The following is a 24,185-nucleotide window of genomic DNA, read 5'->3' on the forward strand; positions in this document are numbered from 1 at the left end:
CCGAGTCTATCTTTGACAGCTTCTGTCTCTCACTGACAGCTCTTCTTGTCTCGTCCTTACTGTCTATGTTTTATACGAATTCATTAAAATGAACACTTAATAATCAGTGAATAATTGTAAGTATTAGACTATTATGCAGTCTCATGAGACTCGTAGTCATAGTTTGTTTGACAAATGAAAACTACTTAACGGATAATTGAATATATTATGTAGTGTTTATAAAGCTTCAGGGTTACGGGAACTGATTGTAATAAATCTCTATAAATAATCCAGTCATTGATTTGTTATTGAATTAACATTAAGAGTTTGAGGAATGTGGGAATGTGCAGAACGTGGGCCTGCTTGATCATGGGCCCTTGAGAGCTTGGGCTCGCTGGAGCGTGGGCCTGTGGGAGTGTGGGCCCGTGAGAGCTTGGGCTCGCTGGAGCATGGGCCCGTGAGAGCTTGGGCATGCTTGAGCGTGGGCCCGTGAGAGCTTGGGCTTGCTGGAGCGTGGGCCCATGAGAGCTTGGGCTCGCTGGAGCGTGGGCATGCTTGAGCGTGGGCCCGTGAGAGCTTGGGCTCGCTGGAGCGTGGGCCTGTGGGAGCTTGGGCTCGCTGGAGCGTGGGCCCGTGAGAGCTTGGTGCAAATGCACTACTAACACGACGCACAGACATACATTTAAAATCAATTGAAGTTCATTTGAATTAGCAGCAACAGTAGCAGCAGCAGCAGCAGACGCAGTCGTCTCAGTAATGTCTGCTGGTTGGTATTACACCTATAACAGTGTACTCTTAATTCGGAATTCATTATTGAAAGAAATAAAATGAGCAAATAGAAGATATTCATTCATTCATTCAGATTTCGAATAAAAGAACAATATCAGATATCACTCCTTGTGGATCAGATATCTACTTTCTGTTTTCAAACAAATTCCAATACGAGCTCTGCAGGGGTATATCCAGACTGGTACTCTACAGTCAATGAGATATTGAGTGCCTTTTTGCCGCGGCCGGCAGAGGCTGCCATTCATCTATAACCCCCAGATACGAATGTTGGTTGAGCGTGGAGAGTGAATGTTTTTGCTGGTACTATGGTCAGAAGTCGGACCAGGGACTGGTTCAATAAGTTCAAATTCAATAACTGATTCGTGTTTCCCCCTATTGTTTCTGTCTTACATTGTTCTATATCTTAGATTGACAAAATTATACCTCTATGGCATGTGAAGACTAGAAATGAATAGATTGAAAAGGTTATGCACAGGCTAATTGGTCATGTTAGTAATAGACCGAGCTGAATATCAGAGGCTAACGTAGTCTGCAATGACATTCTGACGAATCTCATGGGTTTTGATGAAGCATTAAAAACTATCTATGAATACTGATGATCAGAGAGGAGATGAGGGGGAGAAGAGAGGAGGGGAGGGAGAGGAAAGGAGAGGGGGAGGGAGAGGAGAATGGGGGAGGGAAAGGAGAAGAAGGGAAGGGAGAGGAGAGGCTATAGAGAGAGGATGATTGAGAGTAGGGAAGAGAGAGTTACAGGGAGAGATGATATAGTCAGCACCACATACACACACACATGTACATTACTGCACTATCAGTAGCTTTACTATTATATATCTCATAGTTTCGGCTGTAAATTGACCTGACATGTGCAAATTTCTTTTCTTCGCCAAATAAATCAGTATTGAAAATCAATATTCAATTATCGAGTCAATCGGTATTGACTGATTTGATGATATTGATGAGATTTCAATTATCTCATGGTTCAATTCATATTCTATATACTGAATTTCTTCTCTCTCCCTCCCTCCCTCCCTCCCTCCCTCCCTCCCTCCCTCCCTCCCTCCCTCCCTCCCTCCCTCCCTCCCTCCCTCCCTCCCTCCCTCTCTTTCCCTTTCCCTCCCTCCAATATTTACCGTACACCTGTAATCGGTATTAAACTGTTTGTTTTGTATTGATGTCTGGCATTTTTTGTACGAAGGACACTTTATTTGTACTGTGGTTACCATGGCGATACAAGGTTTCCGATAAATGACCAAGTTACGTCTCTACGATGACGAAGCAGCGTCAGTTTTTATCGGTGCATCATCTTTATAAGATTCATATCGTTTTACAAAGCGTCGCGTCTCAAAGCGTCTATAGGAATTTAGATTTCACAATCATTAAAAAAACGCGAAAATCCACGAAATGCACGTTACATGAAACGAATATGAATTAGAGCTATAGTTATTCGCAGGACACTGTGTTTTACGGCTTCAAATTCCCTAGCAACAACAGTTTTACTATTTTCTGATTAGATGTTTAATTTATATCGCCTACTTTTATTTTCCCTCATTTTCTCTGATTCAATAAAAATTGAACAGATGTCGAGGCTCATAAGATTTCTTGCAAATTTACAGATTTTCAGCAGTCTTGTTGATGAGACCTGAGCGCTATCATTTGAATGACGAATGGATCATGTCTGTATGAACAGTTACATAAATTACAAAATTAGAATAAAATGAAATTACAACCATTACGCCACGCCACACCCCACCATGCCATACCACACCACACACACGACATTACAGCAATGGGATTAATGAATATATTTGTTTTTTGTAGGAAGGACAAGTTTTAGAATGTTCTCAAGTAAATGATGTACGAGCTGGTGCTGGACCTAAGGTAATATCCTCATAGATATCATAATTGACTCGAATTGTAAACCGATAGAATTTTACTAGAGAAGCTCTGCTAGACATACAGCCTTACAGGGGCCATAGAAAATTGGAAGGTGGGGGTCCAAAAGAAAAAGATAAAGCCTAGTTGAAGGCCATTAACGATTGTCGTTTTTTACGAATAACTTTTGATGGAATGCATCAGAAAAGATGCCATTTCCCAATGAGACGATTAGTGTCAAATTAACAGGTTTGAATCTCTGTCTTGCAACTTCAATAGAAAAACTCCATCTACAATCAACTGATGGAGTTAGAAAGTAGCAATAACTATTCTATTAATGTTTCTTCTTGATCATATATTGAATTAAAGAATCGTAACCAGTGTGGTTTATATAGAATGTTATACACACACCACAGGTATTACTGTTGATAACACCAGGGAAATTATTCAACCCAAACACAATAAATGAAAATATTATTGCGATAACATTCTATCTACACCCCCGCATTAATCTGTTATAAAGGTAGCAGCTTTAGAGTATTCGACTTATACATACAACATGTCAGTCAGCAAGCCAACCTGCCATGCCATTCAGTTAACCTGCCTTCCAGTTAGCCTGTCATCCAGTCAACCTGGATCCCCGTTCCACAGTTCTAGAGTTAAAACTTTGAAAATGAACTGATGTTAACTCAGAGTTAACTCTAACTCACAACTGTGGAACCAGGCCCTGCCTTCCAGTTAGTCAGTCATTCAGTTAGTCGTCATCCAATCAGTCTGTCATCCAGCTAGCCTGTCATCCAGTCAGTCTGTCATCCAGTCAACCTGCCATATCATCCAGTTAGTCTGTCATCCAGTTAGCCTGTCATCCAGTCAGTCTGTCATCCAGCTAGCCTGTCATCCAGTCAGTCTGTCATCCAGTCAACCTGCCATATCATCCAGTTAGTCTGTCATCCAGTTAGCCTGTCATCCAGTCAGTCTGTCATCCAGCTAGCCTGTCATCCAGTCAGTCTGTCATCCAGTCAACCTGCCATATCATCTAGTTAGTCTGTCATCCAGTTAGCCTGTCATCCAGTCAGTCTGTCATCCAGTCAGCCTGCCATATCATCCAGTTAGTCTGTCATCCAGTCAGTCTGTCATCCAGTCAACCTGCCATATCATTCAGTCAGCCTGCAATCTAGTCAGCCTGTCATCCAGTCATCCTGGAACCATTACGTGAAAAATCCAGTCAGTCTGTCATCCAGTCAACCTGCCATATCATTCAGTCAGCCTGCAATCTAGTCAGCCTGTCATCCAGTCATCCTGGAACCATTACGTGAAAAATCCAGTCAGTCTGTCATCCAGTCAACCTGCCATATCATTCAGTCAGCCTGCAATCTAGTCAGCCTGTCATCCAGTCATCCTGGAACCATTACGTGAAAAATTCTTCGGATTTTGTCATGAGAAGTGTGAAAAATGGCAAAGTGTAATATGTGAAAAAATGGGGTTCATAAATCTGAACCCATGAATGCTGTTTATTCTTATTCCAAAACAATCATGAATTATCAAGGTGCGCTGCTGTCAGTTGTTTATGGCATAATCCTCACGCTTTTTCTTAATAAAATCTTAACATCCAATAATTGTCAATTCCCGGTGCTCTGTATATAAAAATCTAACCCGCAAGATCCAGTTGCTATGGTTACAAATGTGTATAGCGGTGGACACACAGATTGTAACGGAACAATCACGTGCGTGTGTGCGTGCATGTGTGCGTTACGATTGATTTAAATTTGAAATTTTTAAATTGTGAAATCCAATTGTTTATCCGTGCATGCGATTGAATAAATCAGACTCATCTCACTGGGGTCTGTACTGCTGAAAAAAAAAAAATCCGTTTCATTAGAAATCATTGAATATTCATTAATTAATTAATTATATTCAATAATCAGATGAGTTGTTGAAGCTTGTTCTCGTAGAAGAGAATGACAGGAGTCATAGTCATTCTTCAATCCGTAAAAATCCCAAATCAAAATCCCAAACTAAGAAAAATAAAGTCCGAAATGATTCCTTGAGCTAGCAGTTTATTCAACGTTTTGAGCGTATTTTTATATGGTCATCTGCAGGAATACTTTTACAGAATTCTAATATTGCAGTAATAAAGCATTCCCGAGAATGATATAAGCTGAAGAATGAGATTCTCATTTTCAGCGCAATTTCTTTTCTGGTGTTTGAAATGATGTTGCCGGTTTTTCAGACTGTCACTAAAGTGATAAAATCTGTCTGTCTGCGTTCAACGAGTGAATAATTCTAAAAATGATTTCTTCGTTATTGGAAACAGATTTCTATTGATAAATTATAGGATACGTGGTAACATTTGACATATAGAATCGCTGTAGCTGTTATCTGTGTAAACTGCGCGACCCACTGACTATATGAACACATGATGAATCGATCGGAAATTTACTTTCCAGTTCATCGGTGGATCCACACCCGAAAAATGACAACTGCATGAAATATTTCGCTTCGAAGATTCTTATCAATATATTTTCATATTCTACCAGTCAGTACTGCTAATTTACACTGGTCAGTACTGGATTTGTACACTGGTCAGTACTGGGTATGTACACTGGTCAGTACTGGTAATGTACACTGATCAGTACTGGGTTTGTACACTGGTCAGTACTGGGTATGTACACTGGTCGGTACAGGGTATGTACACTGGTCATTACTGGTAATGTACACTGGTCAGTACTGGGTATGTACACTGGTCAGTACGGGGTATGTACACTGGTCAGTACAGGGTTTGTACACTGGTCAGTACTGGTAATGTACACTGGTCAGTACAGGGTATATACACTGGTCAGTACGGGGTATGTACATTGGTCAATACTATACTGGTCAGCACTGGTAATGTACACTGGTCAGCACTGGTAATGTACACTGGTCAGTACTGGGTATGTATACTGGTCAGTACTGGGTATGTTCACTGGTCAGTGCTCGGTATGTACACTGGTCAGTACTTGGTATGTACACTGGTCAGTACTGGGTATGTACACTGGTCAGTGCTCGGTATGTACACTGGTCAGTACTGGGTATGTACACTGGTCAGTACTGGGTATGTACACTGGTCAGTACTGGGTATGTATACTGGTCAGTACTGGGTATGTTCACTGGTCAGTGCTCGGTATGTACACTGGTCAGTACTGGGTATGTACACTGGTCAGTACTCGGTATGTACACTGGTCAGTACTGGGTATATACACTGGTCAGTACGGGGTATATACACTGGTCAGTACTGGGTATGTACACTGGTCAGTGCTCGGTATGTACACTGGTCAGTACTGGGTATGTACACTGGTCAGTGCTCGGTATGTACACTGGTCAGTACTGGGTATGTACACTGGTCAGTGCTCGGTATGTACACTGGTCAGTACTGGGTATGTACACTGGTCAGTACTCGGTATGTACACTGGTCAGTACTGGGTATATACACTGGTCAGTACGGGGTATATACACTGGTCAGTACGGGGTATGTATACTGATCAGTACTGGGTATAATGTGCTCATCTTGTGGTCAGTGCTGGGTAAGGCTACTGCGGTCAGTGCTGGGTGCACTGGTATGTACACCGAACAGTAGGGGGGTCGCCAGTACTGGGTGGTCAGCGTTAACAGCAGTCTCCATCCGTCAGTAACCTCAGAAGCTTATCAGAACATATCAGGAGAGAGTTACTAGTTGTACTGTGTTAGTGAATCAATAGTTGACAACCTATCAGCATTACACAGAGCTAACTGCAGCTAACTGCGCTGTCTCTGGGGTAAATTCCTGACACCGTGACATCACACAGTATTACTGTATCGATCAGCGTATACTGACCACAACTCACTGACAACCATTCCTTTTATCGTGTCCTATGAGTCAGTGTGTATTTCATCTTCAGTTGATTCGATTAAAACGTTTTAAATATGTTACGAGTTTGTGTTTAATATCCGCTGTAAGTTTGTGAGCGCTGGGTTTTAGATTGAACCGGACACGCAGTCGACTGACACCGACCGTGCTGCTCAAAGCTCAGTCGTAATTGACCTATTGATTTTCTCTGATCTATACGGTTATAATTGAAACGGTCGCGTAATCGCTCGAACAAACTCAATCCTGTAATCCTGTAATTCTTCTACCAGTAACGAATCTGTTTCGATACTGTTTTAATCACTAGAAACTCGTAGCTAGATTTCTTTCACATTATTCCTACAAATTGATGTCATTAATGAAAATCCCGGCGTTTAAGTCATCATTGATAAACTGTAGTAGTTCTGCCGGGATGACTTGCGACCATTAGTACAACAGAAAGGGGTACTTAAGTGGCGCTGTTCCAGCCAAAGAAATTCTCCAAACCCTGTCGATCTAATGTAGTAGTTGACCTAAACGCTGGTTTGCGACTGATCACGTTCATTGCTAGGTGACATTTCTCAGTTCACTATTGAATCTCTTACGTCGAGCGTGAACCTGATTGTCAACCTGATTGTCAACTGATCCGAGGAATTCCCATTTCTTTTGAACTCCACCTTCCATTCTTCCTAGATTCACCCTTCAAAGTCAGTAGCCAAAATTCTCAATGTTAGATTTCATGCAAGAAATGTAATTGTTTATTTGTGTACAGGATCCGAAGGTCGTAGCGGATATTGAGTCGAGACCTGGAACTGGTGCTTTAGATACTCGGACAATCACAGTTTGTAGCGGTTTAGATCTAGTCAATATTAATTATACTAGATTTATAGCTCAGAATGCTGAAACTGCAAAGGTATCAAATTTCATTCGTTTATTCATTCATTTAAAACTGTTGATTGATTAATGATTTTAATGCGTTTGAAATTGAACCGTTTTAGGTTTGGATCGATGGTTTAAGGAAGATTACTCATAACTTTAAAGCCAACAATGTCTGTCCCATGACACAATTAAAAAAACAGTACGTATCACCTATTACAGGGAGAGTGAAAGAGACAGAGAATAGAGGGAGAGGGAGAGGGAGGGAGGGAGGGAGAGTGGGAGGGAGGGAGGGAGGGAGGGAGGGAGAGAGGGAGAGAGGGAGAGAGGGAGAGAGAGGTATAGAGTGGGAGATGCAGAGGGATTGAGGATTAAGCTTGGAGTTCCTCATACATCTCGCTTTCCTCTAAAACTGATGCCTGGTTTTGTCGACATTTATGAATATGAAATCGACGTCTAATGAACTTTTAACGTGCGAATAAAGTTTGTTCATTGATTTGTGAAACCTGTCGTGTTGAAGTAATTGAAGCGTATTCTAGTTGGCGGCAAGTTGTTGGTTTTTTTGTCGATGTAGACTAAAGCTTCAGGGTTTAATGATAACGTTCTACGTCGCTAACATCATTTCATAGTAATCTACGATCTACTCAAACTGACGACGTTTTGATGATACTTTTTTTTCAGTTGGATGAAACTATGTTGTCAAGTGAATCTGAATGGAAAGATACCCGTGCGGAGGTACGTTCATTGAGTTTTATTTGTCACTAGCGCGAGGCGGCGTTAATAGCATTGAATAGCATCGAATATTTATGAAGGGCAGTCAAAACATTGTTCAATAGTTAGATACGTTGAAAGCAATCTTTTTTCAAAATCTCGGGGGAGGACCCTCAAACCTGCCCATTAAGCCAATGGTCCACGTTTTGAGGGTTTTACTGGACCGGCGTGGTGAAATGGCATAACCAGGATCAGTCTTTTTGGTTGGTCTAAATTTATTGGATGTTTAAATGTAATGTACCAATTAAGTACAGGTGTTGTCCCTTGTTGGTCCATTCTAAATTGTAAAGTATGAATGTTCTAGATAATGCTGGTATAATGAATTATTGGTATGAATGTAAGGTTGCGATGGTGAGACAGTGTTCTACTGTTATCCATCTTAGTCGTCCGGTCCTCTGTATATCAGTGATATGTTCAGTGATGTAATTGTAAGATTTCAGCCTGCAGCTATCAGCTCACTAACACTCTACTCCTGCTGATATTTGTCCAATATGAATTATCCCTCTTTCTCACTTCAGATTCCTCGCTGCCTCTTCTGTAAACATTGCTTCATAAATCAACCCTAAATATTGAACATCGACTGAAACATAGCTGTTTTCTATTGTCTATACCGATTCTGATGGAAACATAAACTTTAAATTTCTATTGTTTATATTTATTTACAAAATATAAACATAACCCTGGAACTGTACCTTACAAACTGAAATGCCTGGAAATTCTAGCCCTCCGCCCACAGTTAACACGCGTAACAATCGAACAATTCAAAAATTCAGTTTATTCTTAAATTTCTGGGACTACGTAATTTTTATCGAATTGTTATTTCTGTTAATTTTTAGCGTTTCTCGTACGTTCGCGTCTGGAAGAACGGAAAAGATGATCATGCAATGTTTGAAAGACCTCGGTTTACCGAGTGGAAAGGTATAACGTTTCTCTCATCTCTCTTATTGCGATATTGGATTTCACTTTCTTAAAATCAATAGAACTTTCTATGTTAAGCAGCAAACGATAGCTTCATTTGAATAGACCTTCGTGTTACCATCCGTATACCGTAAATATTGCCCCAACATCGTGTATTATATGCTGGTACTATAAACAACAGTATTCAATATTCTTGCGTCCATCTGAAGGCTTTAAGTCCCAAAATGGCCTCAGATCGTAAGACAAGTCTTAAGTTGTTCAATTTACTTTTGAACACTGATAGTCTTAGATCTTGAATGTATGGCTAGCCCTGGGCTGAGTTATGGCTTAAGTATTAAGTCTTATGGCTTAAGTGGCTTAAAATGGTTGTATGGTTGGTCGTAGGATCAAAAATGACTTTAGACCGGTCCTCAATTTGAGACTATATTACTGGTTGATTATTGAATTCAACTCGCTGGTTCTCCTGGTTCTCTTGGTTCTCTTTCATTCTATCTATCCGAAAGATACAAACATATTCTTATAATTTTGATCGATTTCTCTCTTAAGATAGAATTAGATAAATAAGAGATTGTTGACACGTGAATTGATAGAAATGTATGTTGAGTAGAGTAGATGTGTTCGACAGTGCTGTGATGCGTACACCTCACTGCTCTCTCTTAACATCTTACAATAAATCCAATATCCAACGTCAGCTTCTCTGTCAGTGTTAACTTGATAATATTGATGTCTATCACTGATTCTTCTCTTTGATCTTTTCGCGTGTCGTTTTTTGTGTAATGAAACCATAACATGATAGTGTGCCAATACAGTCTCCAATACAGCCTCCAATACAGTCTCCAATACAGCCTCCAATACAGCCTCCAATACAGCCTCCAATACAGTCTCCAATACAGCCTCCAATACAGTCTCCAATACAGCCTCCAATACAGTCTCCAATACAGCCTCCAATACAGCCTCCAATACAGTCTCCAATACAGCCTCCAATACAGCCTCCAATACAGTCTCCAATACAGCCTCCAATACAGCCTCCAATACAGCCTCCAATACAGTCTCCAATACAGTCTCCAATATGCTGCAAAGTTTGTTATGATCAACTGCATGATTCTGAATGTCTCGTACAATTAACTGATATTGAATTGATCAGGAACTTGTATTGCAGTTCTGCAGTTATGATATTTGGAGATGAACTAATTCAAACTGTATTGAGTCAGATGTATGTAACTGGATTCTGGTTGGGGGATGCAAGTTCTCTGATCGTGATGATAATTTTCTAGATGCAGGGTATTTAGACTTGCCGTGTTAAGTTACTGCTCAGATCTGTAATGATATTACGAGTACTCTTCGTCAATTAGACCCAAATCTCTTGATTGTGATCAGTTTTCCAACTCTCCTGATTGTGATCAGGTCTCCAACTCTCCTGATTGTGATCAGGTCTCCAACTCTCCTGATGATGATAAGTAGTAAGTTTATAATCACTAAAGAGCTTGCGATGTTTTCAATTTCAGAACGACGAAATCGAACCGACCAGTTTTACATTTGAAAAGTTTTACGAGCTTTATCATAAAATCTGTCCGCGCACTGATATAGAGGAGTTATTCAAAGAGATGTAAGTATCTTTCACTGAGACTTAGACGTTTAATTCACTTCACAATTATCTATAAAGTCAATTTACAGCGGATTGTGTGAATTCTGCTGCTGCTGCTGCTGCTAATCTCAAACAATCGATCAGATTTAATCACAATTCGTCACTCACTCTCATACCATACATCAATAAAACAGTTTTTGCGGCAATAGATTTCTGATAATCAACCATCAAAAACGTGACTTGTTTTTTTTTAAATTTTAGATCGAGGAATAAGTCATTTGTAACAGTGCCGACTTTGATAGACTTTTTTAATGAGGTAATTATCTAGACCTGTTTGACCTGTACTCTAGTGTCGTCTCAGTCTCTCCTGTCGGCTGTGGCACTCTCTACCTGTACTCTAGTGCTACCATCTACCTGTACTCTAGTGCTACCATCTACCTGTACTCTAGTGCTACCATCTACCTGTACTCTAGTGCTACCATCTACCTGTACTCTAGTGCTACCATCTACCTGTACTCTAGTGCTACCATCTACCTGTACTCTAGCGCTACCATCTACCTGTACTCTAGCGCTACCATCTACCTGTACTCTAGTGCAACCGTCTACCTGTACTCTAGTGCTACCATCTACCTGTACTCTAGTGCTACCATCTACCTGTACTCTAGCGCTACCATCTACCTGTACTCTAGTGCTACCATCTACCTGTACTCTAGCGCTACCGTCTACCTGTACTCTAGTGCAACCGTCTACCTGTACTCTAGCGCTACCGTCTACCTGTACTCTAGTGCTACCATCTACCTGTACTCTAGTGCTACCATCTACCTGTACTCTAGCGCTACCATCTACCTGTACTCTAGCGCTACCATCTACCTGTACTCTAGCGCTACCGTCTACCTGTACTCTAGCGCAACCGTCTACCTGTACTCTAGCGCTACCATCTACCTGTACTCTAGTGCTACCATCTACCTGTACTCTAGTGCTACCATCTACCTGTACTCTAGTGCTACCATCTACCTGTACTCTAGCGCTACCATCTACCTGTACTCTAGCGCTACCATCTACCTGTACTCTAGCGCTACCATCTACCTGTACTCTAGCGCTACCATCTACCTGTACTCTAGTGCTACCGTCTACCTGTACTCTAGTGCTACCGTCTACCTGTACTCTAGTGCTACCGTCTACCTGTACTCTAGCGCTACCATCTACCTGTACTCTAGTGCTACCGTCTACCTGTACTCTAGCGCTACCATCTACCTGTACTCTAGCGCTACCATCTACCTGTACTCTAGCGCTACCATCTATCTGTACTCTAGTGCTACCATCTACCTGTACTCTAGCGCTACCATCTACCTGTACTCTAGTGCTACCATCTACCCGTACTCTAGTGCTACCATCTACCCGTACTCTAGCGCTACCGTCTACCTGTACTCTAGTGCTACCATCTACCTGTACTCTAGTGCTACCATCTACCTGTACTCTAGCGCTACCGTCTACCTGTACTCTAGGGCTACCATCTACCTGTACTCTAGTGCTACCATCTATCTACCTGTACTCTAGCGCTACCATCTACCTGTACTCTAGTGCTACCATCTACCTGTACTCTAGCGCTACCGTCTACCTGTTCTCTAGCGCTACCATCTACCTGTACTCTAGTGCTAACATCTACCTGTACTCTAGTGCTACCATCTACCTGTACTCTAGTGCTAACATCTACCTGTACTCTAGCGCTACCATCTACCTGTACTCTAGCGCTACCATCTACCTGTACTCTAGCGCTACCATCTACCTGTACTCTAGCGCTACCATCTACCTGTACTCTAGTGCTACCATCTACCTGTACTCTAGCGCTACCATCTACCTGTACTCTAGCGCTACCGTCTACCCGTACTCTAGTGCTACCATCTACCTGTACTCTAGTGCTACCGTCTACCTGTACTCTAGTGCTAACATCTACCTGTACTCTAGCGCTACCATCTACCTGTACTCTAGCGCTACCATCTACCTGTACTCTAGTGCTACCATCTACCTGTACTCTAGCGCTACCATCTACCTGTACTCTAGCGCTACCATCTACCTGTACTCTAGTGCTACCGTCTACCTGTACTCTAGTGCTAACATCTACCTGTACTCTAGCGCTACCATCTACCTGTACTCTAGCGCTACCGTCTACCCGTACTCTAGTGCTACCATCTACCTGTACTCTAGCGCTACCATCTACCTGTACTCTAGTGCTACCATCTACCCGTACTCTAGTGCTACCATCTACCCGTACTCTAGCGCTACCGTCTACCTGTACTCTAGTGCTACCATCTACCTGTACTCTAGCGCTACCATCTACCTGTACTCTAGTGCTACCGTCTACCTGTACTCTAGTGCTAACATCTACCTGTACTCTAGCGCTACCATCTACCTGTACTCTAGCGCTACCATCTACCTGTACTCTAGTGCTACCATCTACCTGTACTCTAGCGCTACCATCTACCTGTACTCTAGCGCTACCATCTACCTGTACTCTAGTGCTACCGTCTACCTGTACTCTAGTGCTACCATCTATCTGTACTCTAGTGCTACCATCTACCTGTACTCTAGCGCTACCATCTACCTGTACTCTAGTACAGTCCATTTTTATACATTACTTAAAAGCTACAATCTTTTATTTTGTTACCATGGTAACAAGAGTAGGAAGAAGTATTCCAGTTTACTACATAGCGTTACAATGGGAGATCGCTATTTTAGTGGTTACCCTATCGGATTGGTAACCCTATTGTAGTGGTAACCCTATCCCAGTGGTGACCGTACCGGCGTGGTAACAAAGACCAGGAAACCACTTCTCAATCTAAGAATTCTATTGACCTCAACTTTGTTCCACAATTATCTGATGAATTTCACTCATAAGTTTAAGTAACTTCATCTCTGGAGTGAAATATCAACTGTGACACTAGAACCAACAGAGAGAGGTGGGAGAGAGGCGGGAGAGAGAGAGAGAGGCGGGAGAGAGGCGGGTGGGAAAGAGGTGGGAGAAAGGCGGGTGAGAGACAGAGAGAGGTGGGAGAGAGGCGGAGAGAGACTGAGAGAGGCGGGAGAGAGACAGAGAGAGGTGGGAGAGAGGCGGGTGAGAGACAGAGAGAGGTGGGAGAGAGGCGGAGAGAGACTGAGAGAGGCGGGAGAGAGACAGAGAGGTGGGAGAGAGGCGGGTGAGAGACAGAGAGAGGTGGGAGAGAGAGACTGAGAGAGGCGGGAGAGAGACAGAGAGGTGGGAGAGAGGTGGGAGAGAGACAGAGAGAGACTGAGAGAGGCGGGAAAGAGACAGAGAGGTGGGAGAGAGACAGAGAGAGACTGAGAGAGGCGGGAGAGAGACTGAGAGAGGCGGGAGAGAGACAGAGAGGTGGGAGAGAGGTGGGAGAGAGACAGAGAGAGGTGGGAGAGAGAGACTGAGAGGTGGGAGAGAGACTGAGAGAGGTGAGAGAGAGGCGGGAGAGAGACAGAGAGGTGGGAGAGAGGCGGGTGGGAGAGAGACTGAGAGAGAGAGAGAGAGGTGGGAGAGAGACAGAGAGAGACAGAGAGGTGGGAGAGAGGTGGGAGAGAGACAGAGAGAGGTGGGAGAGAGAGACTGAGAGGCGGGTGAGAGACAGAGAGAGGTGGGAGAGAGAGACTGAGAGGTGGGAGAGAGACAGAGAGGTGGGAGAGAGGTGGGAGAGAGACTGAGAGGTGGGAGAGAGACTGAGAGGTGGGAGAGAGACTGAGAGAGGTGAGAGAGAGGCGGGAGAGAGACAGAGAGGTGGGAGAGAGGCGGGTGGGAGAGAGACTGAGAGAGAGAGAGAGAGAGACTGAGAGGTGGGAGAGAGACTGAGAGAGGTGAGAGAGAGGCGGGAGAGAGACAGAGAGGTGGGAGAGAGGCGGGTGGGAGAGAGACTGAGAGAGAGAGAGAGAGGTGGGAGAGAGACAGAGAGAGACAGAGAGGTGGGAGAGAGGTGGGAGAGAGACAGAGAGAGGTGGGAGAGAGAGACTGAGAGGTGGGAGAGAGACTGAGAGAGGTGAGAGAGAGGCGGGAGAGAGACAGAGAGGTGGGTGGGAGAGAGGCGGGTGGGAGAGAGGCGGGTGGGAAGTAGAATAACTGTAAACTGAATCCTGATTTGATTTACGCTGATTCATTGTTTGTCTTTAAATTTAAAGCGACAACGAGACCCGAGATTGAATGAAATTCTGTTTCCATTTTACGAAGAAAAACGAGTTTTACAAATCATCAATACGTATGAAACTGATCCGGATTACGCCCAGAAAGGTATCTATCCTACAAACACCTTCATAACCAGATATATAGAAATTTAAAAGATTAAGAAGGAAATTTATCAAGAGTAAAATATAAATTATAAAACACAACATTGACGATGGTCTCTTTAAAGGGAAACATTGTGTCGTCTAAGTTTGATTTTAATTCTTGATAAACAAATTGCGTTTTTCATCTTTGAAGTTTGTATATTGTGGATTTTAATCTAGGAATGAATCTAATCTATCTATATATATATAAATACAGGTTGGTTAAGTGTGGATGGATTTTGTCGGTATTTGATGTCGGATGAAAACGCTCCAGTCTTCCTCGACCGGTTAGATGTCTATCAGGATATGGATCAGCCATTATCACATTATTATATCAACTCTTCACATAATACGTATCTAGTCGGTCGTCAGTTCGGTGGTAAATCATCTGTAGAAATGTACAGACAGGTTTTACTAGCAGGATGTAGGTAAGTCTTATCTCATTAACCAGACTGGCCAGTCTGTTGAGTGGTCAGTTTGAACTATGGTCAGCTGAGTGGTCAGTTGAAACTTGAAGTTCAGCTAGTGGTCAGTTTGAACTATATGGTCAGTTGAATGATCAGTTTAAACTTTAAGGTCAGCTGAGTGGTCAGTTTGAATTATCTGGTCAGTTTAAACTTTAAGGTCAGCTGACTGGTCAGTTTTAACTATGTGGTCAGCTGAATGGTCATTTGGAACTTTTAAGGTCAGCTGAGTGGTCAGTTTGAACTATGTGGTGGTCAGCTGAGTGGTCAGTTAAAACTATGTGGTCAGTCAGCTATTAAATCTGTATTTTCAGATGCGTTGAGTTAGATTGTTGGGATGGAAAGCTTGATGACCAAGAACCTATAATAACTCATGGAAAGGCTATGTGTACAGATATTTTGTTTAGAGTAAGTGAAATTCATATTGAGGGTTTAAATGATTCGGTTTATCTGTTACAAATGCGTATGATTTAATTTGTAGGATGTAATATATGCCATAAGAGATACAGCCTTCGTCACATCAGATAGTCCTATCATTTTATCATTCGAGAATCATTGTAGGTAAGTGTGTATAAAGAGTCGGATCATATCCCTGAATGGGTAGAATTCATTTAAGTTATTGTAGTTGGGATGAGCAAATTGAAAATACAAATTGGGGCTCCTTTAAAATGGAGATAAAGTCAGTAATGTTATGACGACATAATCAAGTTTGATAACATCGATTGTGAACTGATAAATGATCTATTTTCTCTAGTAAACCACAGCAGTATAAAATAGCGCAATATTGTGAACAAGTACTCGGTGATTTATTACTGAAAGAATCAATAGAAACTGTTTCTGTAAGTATGATATATTTCACTATTCTATCGATATCTAATTTCAATGATTTAACGGTGTCTTCAATTATATATTACGTTTATTCAGCCCTGTTTCATATATATTTCTACTAATCTTGCACTTGCTTCCAACGATTTTCTATCATTTGATTTGACTGTGGAATTTTGTTCTGATATTCGGTATAATTTTCTACCGCCGCTGCTGTTGTCTCCCGCTGGTAAATGTTGCTTTGTTTTAATCATCGAAGCTCCCCTCGATAATACAACAAATCTTTCAAAATTATGTTTCAGACCCCATTCTGCCCTTCATCTTGGTGCAGTAGCGCGGTATATTGAGTTTTTACTCTGTTGTATTTAACGTACACTGATATTAGTGTAGTTACTGTCACTATGAGTTGCTATTGTTTATACGTTACACTTGACTATATTTCGAGGCACTGAATGAATCCAGTTGATTATCAAAGGCAGCATCATCCGTAATCTGTGCCGATTGATTAATGATTGATTGTTGATTGTAAACTGCACCATTGTTTGAATCACCCTCGAAAACGTATCTTAACAACTGAGCAAAATTGGTTGAATGATTCCGACCCTGCTTCCACTTTGAATTTAGCGTTGAAACAAGCTAATTTCCAATGAGCTCATGAGTCATATTTCAAACCTGGTCGCAATGATTTGTAATCCTTTGATAGCGTAATGAATTCGGTTTCTGGTTTAAGAGAATGATTTTTGATGTTGTTTTTTGTTTTTCAGTTGGAACCAGGAGTACCTCTTCCTTCACCTAATCAATTAAAGAGGAAAATATTAATTAAAAATAAGAGATTAAAACCTGAAGTTGAAAAACGTACGTATCACCAGTAGTTAGCGTTCTATTCAAAGTTTATTCGATGAAATCAAATCTGATTTTAATTGGTTTCAGGACAAATGGAGATGTTTTTAGAAGGTCAGGAAGTAGAGAATGAAGATGAGAATACAGGTACAGATGATTCAGATCCAGCTGTAGTAGTCGATGGTGAAGATGGACCGTTGAATGGTATGAAGTTCTGTTTCTAGTTTCAAACACCGAAGTTTAAGTTTTTAGGGTGTATTTTTAGGTAGTTCTCATGGCGATGCACATAATCTTGATTACAACTTGATGAAACCGGTATCATTCAAACAGTCAAACTTGTTGTCATTTTAGAGTTTGTCCCGTTACTGAAGTTGTTTCTATTATGAGTCTCAATTTGTATTTTCAATTCAATTTACAAAGTGTAAATCGTCATTTGGATAAGTCATCAATAAAATGATTATCACAAAAATGACTTCAACCAGTTTGACTGTACTACAGTAGGCCGCGCTTGTCAAGGAGCTAATTGACTCAGATTATCACTAATCCTACTGTCACAATATTTGGAATTTTGCTTCCCCAATTTACGTGATGATGATGATTCATCCTTGCTCCGACTGTGTGAGAATTCACTTGCCAGAGCCGGACAAGCGCTAAGTCTACCGTTCAAACTATAGTTCTCCATTTTGACTCATTTGGTTCGTGTTTAAACTAAAACTCACGTTTGTAATTACTATTAACTATTTACCTCAGCTGGTTTACTAAAAACTTAAAACTGAGATCTTTAAACTGACTGAACGCACACACACACTAAAATCTTTGTTAATCTGCTGAGAATTTAGCTTCATTTTCTATTCGTTTCATTATGTGGTTATTGTTTTATGATTTCTTGCTAACGGTCGTTTTGGTTTTTTTCATAACATGCACCTATCATTCGCTAACTGCACCCGGTAATTTTTCCACAGTATTCCGACATCACGAATCTTGCGCTGGTGAACAACAGTCGTTTTCTATTTGGTCCGCAGATGTCGATCCGACGATTCCGCTTCAGGACGAGGATAATAATCCGCACCCGGAGAAAGACGACAGCAGCGACTCGACTGATCCGACCACGCAGGAAATCGCTAAGAAAATGAGTATGAAACTGGCAGCAGCTAAAGAAATAAAAAACGGCATTGATAAAGATGATCTCCTCGAGGCTATGGTAAACAATATTTATGATCTTTTGCGTTTGGTTAAATGGACTAATTTTTGCTTAAACCCTATCAGTGAACTCAAGTATCAACCATTTGAGGTATAGCTGCACCCATTTCCACAGTTCTGAGTTAGTTTCAACTCAGAGTTAGAATTAGTTCATTTCACTTATCTCTCGTGGAATTGGGTCCTTATTCATGACCTTCAACTACTGGTCATTTGCTGATGAAAAAAGTTAGGCTTATTGATTGAATAGCTCTTCAAACACAAGACAGTAGAGTTACTCTTGTAGAGTAGAGTAGATTCAAACCTTCAGTAGCTCTACTTCATTACAGTTCAACTGTTCCACATTCTACGAGGGTTCAACTGAAATGACATCATTCAGATATATGAACTCAGAATGATTTGATACTAACTCTGGTCTCTGAGATGAATGAATAGAACTAAGTCTCACATGTTGTGTAGATAATGATTATATTTTCAGATTAACACATCTTCGATGTTATCAGCAGATGAAGAAGCAGCTCTTATGTCTACATATCGATATACGGGAGCCACGACAAATATCCATCCTTATTTATCATCTCTAGTCAACTATGCTCAACCCGTGAAATTCCAAGGTTTTGATGTTGCTGAAGGTCAGTCTCCTAGGGCTTTAGTTGTCGAATTACTCCGGAGTTAGACCTTAAAAACCCTAACTGTATGGAACAAGTCATAATTCTAGACCAGAACTCTAATCAGACCTGACTACGGCTTCTAGTTGAGAGTAGTTTCTACTGCCCAAGAGGTTAACACTCCCATAAAATCATAAAATCATGTTTCCAGTTTATTTTCGATTAAACTACTATTTTGGATATCAAAATAACTGTCAATTTTTGTGAAAACTACTATAGTAAAGATATCAGGTAGTCTGGGCTGCGTGTTATTAATGAGTGAACTGGAAACATCAAACAACTTATTGCCTTTATGTAACTTTCAATGCAGAACTCAGTTGTTTCACTGATACTAATCTATAGATCGGGTATATTTCATTTGCAGAACGTAATATTCATTATAACATGTCGTCATTCTCTGAATCAACCGGTTTGGGTTATATGAAAACTCAAGCGATCGAATTTGTCAAGTATCCAACCATAACATTGATATAATCAGTAATAGCAGCATGTTGTATTCTGCACGCATCGATGTTGTATTTTAACTCATTTGGTTTTGAATTGAATCAATTTGATTTGATTCTAAGTCGGTCTGGTGTTTGCATGTATTTTCATTGAATATTCACTCCTCAAGTTTTACGCGGAAATTTCTCGGAAATCCGTTTTAAGTTTCGTCTATTTGTTTTCAGCACGATATTTTTGCTTTTTAAAACAGTCGAGATAAAGTGAAATTTCTCGTGAAACCTTTCTCCGTCAGATCCGGCGGATATCGAGAGCGATACTTATCTCGATTGTTAATTTTGTGCACGTTTTTCATCTATGTTTTGCATGATTATTCGGTGAATGTTTTTTATTATTTGCGCATGTTTTTCCAGCGGTGAATTGTCATTTTCACATGTCATCGTTCAATGAATCGACTGCACTCGGTTTATTGAAAAACTCTTCCGTAGATTTCGCGGCGTATCCTTCTCTGTTTATATTCACTTCACTCTCGCAATTATTCGCAAACGCTTTAATAGGGAACGTTCATTGAGTATACAAAAAATAAAGTCGAATCGAATTCAGACAGTCATAGCTTGTGTTTTTGGAGGATAACTTCCTTTGTTATGTGTACACATACAATTACGATTATCCGGGGAAAAAACCAAAAAATTAAATCATTTGATGTTACTCATAAAACATACACATCATATAGCAGTGCACGACGAGTCAGATCAGATTGATTTCAGAGATAACGGTTTAACTCTGCTGTTTGTTGAAATGTCATTCTGACCTTGAATATCATTTTGAAACTAAAACCAGAAAAATTTCCATGATCCAAAAAGATCAGACTCGAGTGGAATCTACTGTAAACGACAGTAAGACCATCGTATATTGAAGTTATTGATAGCTTCATCACTAGAAATATTACTATAAGTCAATCATAAAGAACACTAAACTTTATGCAAATAGCTACCTAGCTACAATACATAGATCTACCTACTGGTAGCTACAATACGTAGATCAATCACGCTTTTCACTTTTTGGTCAAAGCTACAACTTGTAGTTCTCAACGTACTTAATGAACGCTTCCCTTTTTATTCATCGCTTTATTTTCATAAACTTCGTCAAATGTTATTTTGTTTATTGTATGTGGAATGAACTGCATGTTATCGTATTCAATATCGCACGAGAACAAAAGCATGTCTAGAACACAAGCATGTATACAGTATTCAATCATTATATCATACAAACCTTAACCGTAATAAAAACAGTTATAACAAACGTCAGATGAGCAGAATTTATCCTAAAGGCGGTCGTGTTGACTCCAGTAACTATATGCCTCAGGTGAGTTCATCTGAAATCAATCCCTCGACAAAGTGTCTGTTTTGTAGATCAATGAAGGTGTTTATATCGGTTCGTTAATCTATTATAGATTTTCTGGAACGCTGGTTGTCAGATGGTCGCGTTGAACTTCCAAACTCCAGATATCGCCATGCAGCTAAATCAGGGCAAATTTGAATATAATGGTAATTGTGGGTACGTATTGAATATATACCACTCGGCCTGTGGAACCCAGGAACCCAGTTTCACAGTTATCTGATATAATTTGTAGTAGAATATTTACGCGTCAGATTTAAGGTTTGATATGTTATTGTTATTCTGTTTTAGGTATTTGTTAAAACCGGATTTTATGAGACGTCCAGATCGTACGTTTGATCCATTCTCAGAAAGTCCAGTAGATGGCGTTATTGCTGGAACGTGCTCAGTTCAGGTTAGTTATTGCCTCTCGAATGTCCATGAAGCGTCACTAATTCTTATGGCTATTTATGTGTGGTGTTTTATTGGCTCATCTTAACAACGGTATCCGACTGACTGTGCCGGTATCCGACTGACGGTGCCGGTATCAGACTGGCTGTGCCGGTATCCGACTGACTGTGCCGGTATCCGACTGACGGTGCCGGTATCCGACCTGACTGTGCCGGTATCCGACTGATTTGTTGTCGTATTTTCAGGTGATCTCTGGTCAGTTTTTATCCGATAAGAAAATCGGGACATACGTCGAGGTAGATATGTACGGGTTACCTACGGATACAATCAGGAAGGAATTCCGAACTCGAGTCGTGCCGAATAACGGTTTAAACCCGGTTTACAACGAAGAAGCTTTTGTATTTAGAAAGGTAAAAAATCTTTCATTATGTTTGTATCTAATTGTTCTCTTCTTTTACTACGTGGGGGGTGAAAATATTATAAAATCCGAGACCAAAGTTTCGACTATTTCCTAATTTTCATCTTCAGGAATACTGACAGTATTCCTGAAGATGGTTACAAAATTATGAGATACAGTTTGAAAACACAATTTTAAATTTGACGATCAGCTTCTTTCAGCTTCAGTTCATGATAGTTTGGTTTCATGCTGTATATAAAATGAGAAGGGTTGAAACATACATAGTTAACGAACAGCCACCGAGCTGATTCATTAGTGTTTGCGTGTATTCTACGTACGTGAAACAGTAGACTCAGAGTTCCGCTAAATCTGTAATATATCTGCGTATTTGTAGGTAGTATTACCCGATCTTGCTGTATTACGAATAGCTGTTTATGAAGAAACAGGTAAACTAATCGGTCAACGTATATTACCATTAGACGGGTTACAAGCAGGTAAATATCTTGTGCTTTACCAATAGTCTCTACATGTATGAGTGTATATGTCACTGATTATTTTGTGTGTAGGTTATAGACATATATCGCTACGGACAGAAGGCAATTTTCCACTTTCTCTTCCAACGGTCTTCTGTCGAATTATACTGAAAACTTACGTTCCGGACGGCTTCGAGGGTAAGTCATTCAGATGCTTCAATCACTGGCCGATCCAGGGTTCACTCATCTCAATCATCTGATCCAGGGTTCACTCCCAAACATAGTACCAACAGAAACATAACATCCTCTATTTATTCTCCATTCCTCTGAACTAACACTTACAGCAGCTTTCTGGGCCCAGTTCCACAGTCGTGAGTTAAGATTTGACTTTGATTTGACTGAGTTAAAACATTGAAAATGAACTAATTTTAACTCAGAGTCACGATTGTCGAACTAGATCCTGGGGTGTAGTTAACTTAGGTTATATTGTAATCTATTCTGAAAGATGGCACAAAGCAGCCATGGAAAAAAGGCACTCGTGGTTGTGCCCACAATACAGTCTCAATCCACACCTGTTATGTCACATTTCTACTTGACATTTCAGGAAGAAAAGGAAATAAGAACATTCCAGACACAAAACTTTATATTACCACTTAAATGTGTAATCATTAACATACAGTTGTAACCAGCAGTATTTAGATGAGGCAGCAAGCGTTGTATTTAGTCGCTGACAATTCACCAAGCAAACTCATTTACTAACTTCATTACGGTCACAATCCATCTTTGTCAATATCTGACGTTTGTCTTCTATGATTTGTAGATTTTGTGGATGCGATAACTGCACCGATAACAGCGGAAAAACGCGCGAAACAGATGCAGGAGATGGGAATCGATATCGATGACGTTCCGCAGGTTATAACCGGTAAAGAGAAGAAAGTCGATAAAAAACAGGCGCAAAAACAGAACAGTACAGTCGGTCAAAACGCAGTAGCAGCGGTTAATAATACATCGACTACTATTACTACAACTCCTAATGCCAAGAAAGATGAAAAGAAAGGTGAATTTCCAGTCAAATTTAGTATGTAATGTAGAAATCGCGGGGCTTTGATTGATTATTAGTTTGTCCTTGTTTTGTAGAAGAAGAACTGTTCGATCCTATAACGCCTGAGTTACTGAAAACTGAAAAGACGTTCGTTAAACTGCTCAAGAAACAACAGAAAGATTTAGAAATGTTGAAAAAACGTCACAATAAAGAGAAGATCTGTATGCAGAAACAGCACTGCATGATCGTAGATAAACTCAGCGCGCTGCACGACAAAGAGAAAGATATACAGGAAAAAACACTGATGAAAGCAATCAAAAAGAAAGGGTAATATTGCGTAATATGGCTTCACTAAGTACAGTACGTGTATCCCCCTCCCCTCCTCCCTGTGTGTGCAACTTTAAAGCCGGGCGTAAGTCGGCCTTGCGACTCACTGCAACGCAATTCACTGCGACCGCCAGCGACGATCGCCTCGCAACGACCAACCGACCTACGCTACCTTGCGACTGCCAGCGACGGGTTGCGACTGCCAGCGACGCCAGTCGCAATGAGTCGCACATGTTCTATTTTCTGCGACGCGACGCGACCGTCGCAACCGATCTACGAGCTCTTGCGACTGGGAGCAACTAGTCGCACAGAGTCGCTGACAATCGCGTCGCACCCGACTTGCGTCCCCACTTGTGACGCAACGCGACGATCGCGTCGCGTCGCAAGGTCGACCTACACCCGGCTTAAGCAGTGGAACTCGCTTAAGTCATCATTGTTATAATCCATCATTATATAAATGACTAATATTGAATGGGAAATATTAATTGGCATTAGAAATAGAGATGTGACGACTTGACTTAATATATGTACTGGTATGGAGAAATCGACTTAACTTGCTAGACACAGGGAGAAATTGCCAATATGTTCACCTATGAATGCCTGCGTACTTTATGAATGAATGAATGAATGAATGAATGAATGAATGAATGAATGAATGAATGAATGAATGAATGAATGTCCTCGTAGACAATTTTACAATTAGCAGTAAATTATGAACGATGAAATGAATTTCATAATTTGTTTGAATATTTTCCAG

At 40.9% G+C, this 24,185-nt stretch overlaps 1 protein-coding gene across 3 annotated transcripts in view; it reads left to right on the forward strand.

Moving 5' to 3' along the window:
- LOC141899595 (1-phosphatidylinositol 4,5-bisphosphate phosphodiesterase beta-4-like) overlaps nt 1-24,185 on the forward strand; it is a 32,963-nt gene that overhangs the window by 2,778 nt on the left and 6,000 nt on the right. For 2 of the 3 annotated variants that reach the window (XM_074785998.1, XM_074785987.1), the window contains exons 4-28: nt 2,587-2,646; nt 7,272-7,412; nt 7,498-7,577; nt 8,057-8,110; nt 8,983-9,064; nt 10,570-10,670; nt 10,911-10,965; nt 14,823-14,931; nt 15,184-15,394; nt 15,745-15,838; nt 15,912-15,991; nt 16,185-16,269; nt 17,020-17,110; nt 17,186-17,299; nt 18,058-18,296; nt 18,771-18,924; nt 19,815-19,899; nt 20,694-20,766; nt 20,855-20,958; nt 21,091-21,193; nt 21,435-21,599; nt 21,981-22,080; nt 22,153-22,257; nt 22,880-23,116; nt 23,197-23,428. In XM_074785998.1, the coding sequence (XP_074642099.1) occupies nt 2,587-2,646; nt 7,272-7,412; nt 7,498-7,577; nt 8,057-8,110; nt 8,983-9,064; nt 10,570-10,670; nt 10,911-10,965; nt 14,823-14,931; nt 15,184-15,394; nt 15,745-15,838; nt 15,912-15,991; nt 16,185-16,269; nt 17,020-17,110; nt 17,186-17,299; nt 18,058-18,296; nt 18,771-18,924; nt 19,815-19,899; nt 20,694-20,766; nt 20,855-20,958; nt 21,091-21,193; nt 21,435-21,599; nt 21,981-22,080; nt 22,153-22,257; nt 22,880-23,116; nt 23,197-23,428 (2,954 nt within the window). The remainder of the gene's footprint in view (nt 1-2,586; nt 2,647-7,271; nt 7,413-7,497; nt 7,578-8,056; nt 8,111-8,982; nt 9,065-10,569; nt 10,671-10,910; nt 10,966-14,822; nt 14,932-15,183; nt 15,395-15,744; nt 15,839-15,911; nt 15,992-16,184; nt 16,270-17,019; nt 17,111-17,185; nt 17,300-18,057; nt 18,297-18,770; nt 18,925-19,814; nt 19,900-20,693; nt 20,767-20,854; nt 20,959-21,090; nt 21,194-21,434; nt 21,600-21,980; nt 22,081-22,152; nt 22,258-22,879; nt 23,117-23,196; nt 23,429-24,185) is intronic. The other variant, XM_074786007.1, reaches the window with a different exon arrangement.

The sequence above is a fragment of the Tubulanus polymorphus genome, chromosome 1, assembly GCF_964204645.1.
Source record: "Tubulanus polymorphus chromosome 1, tnTubPoly1.2, whole genome shotgun sequence".
NCBI classification, from domain to species: Eukaryota; Metazoa; Nemertea; class Palaeonemertea; order Tubulaniformes; family Tubulanidae; genus Tubulanus; species Tubulanus polymorphus.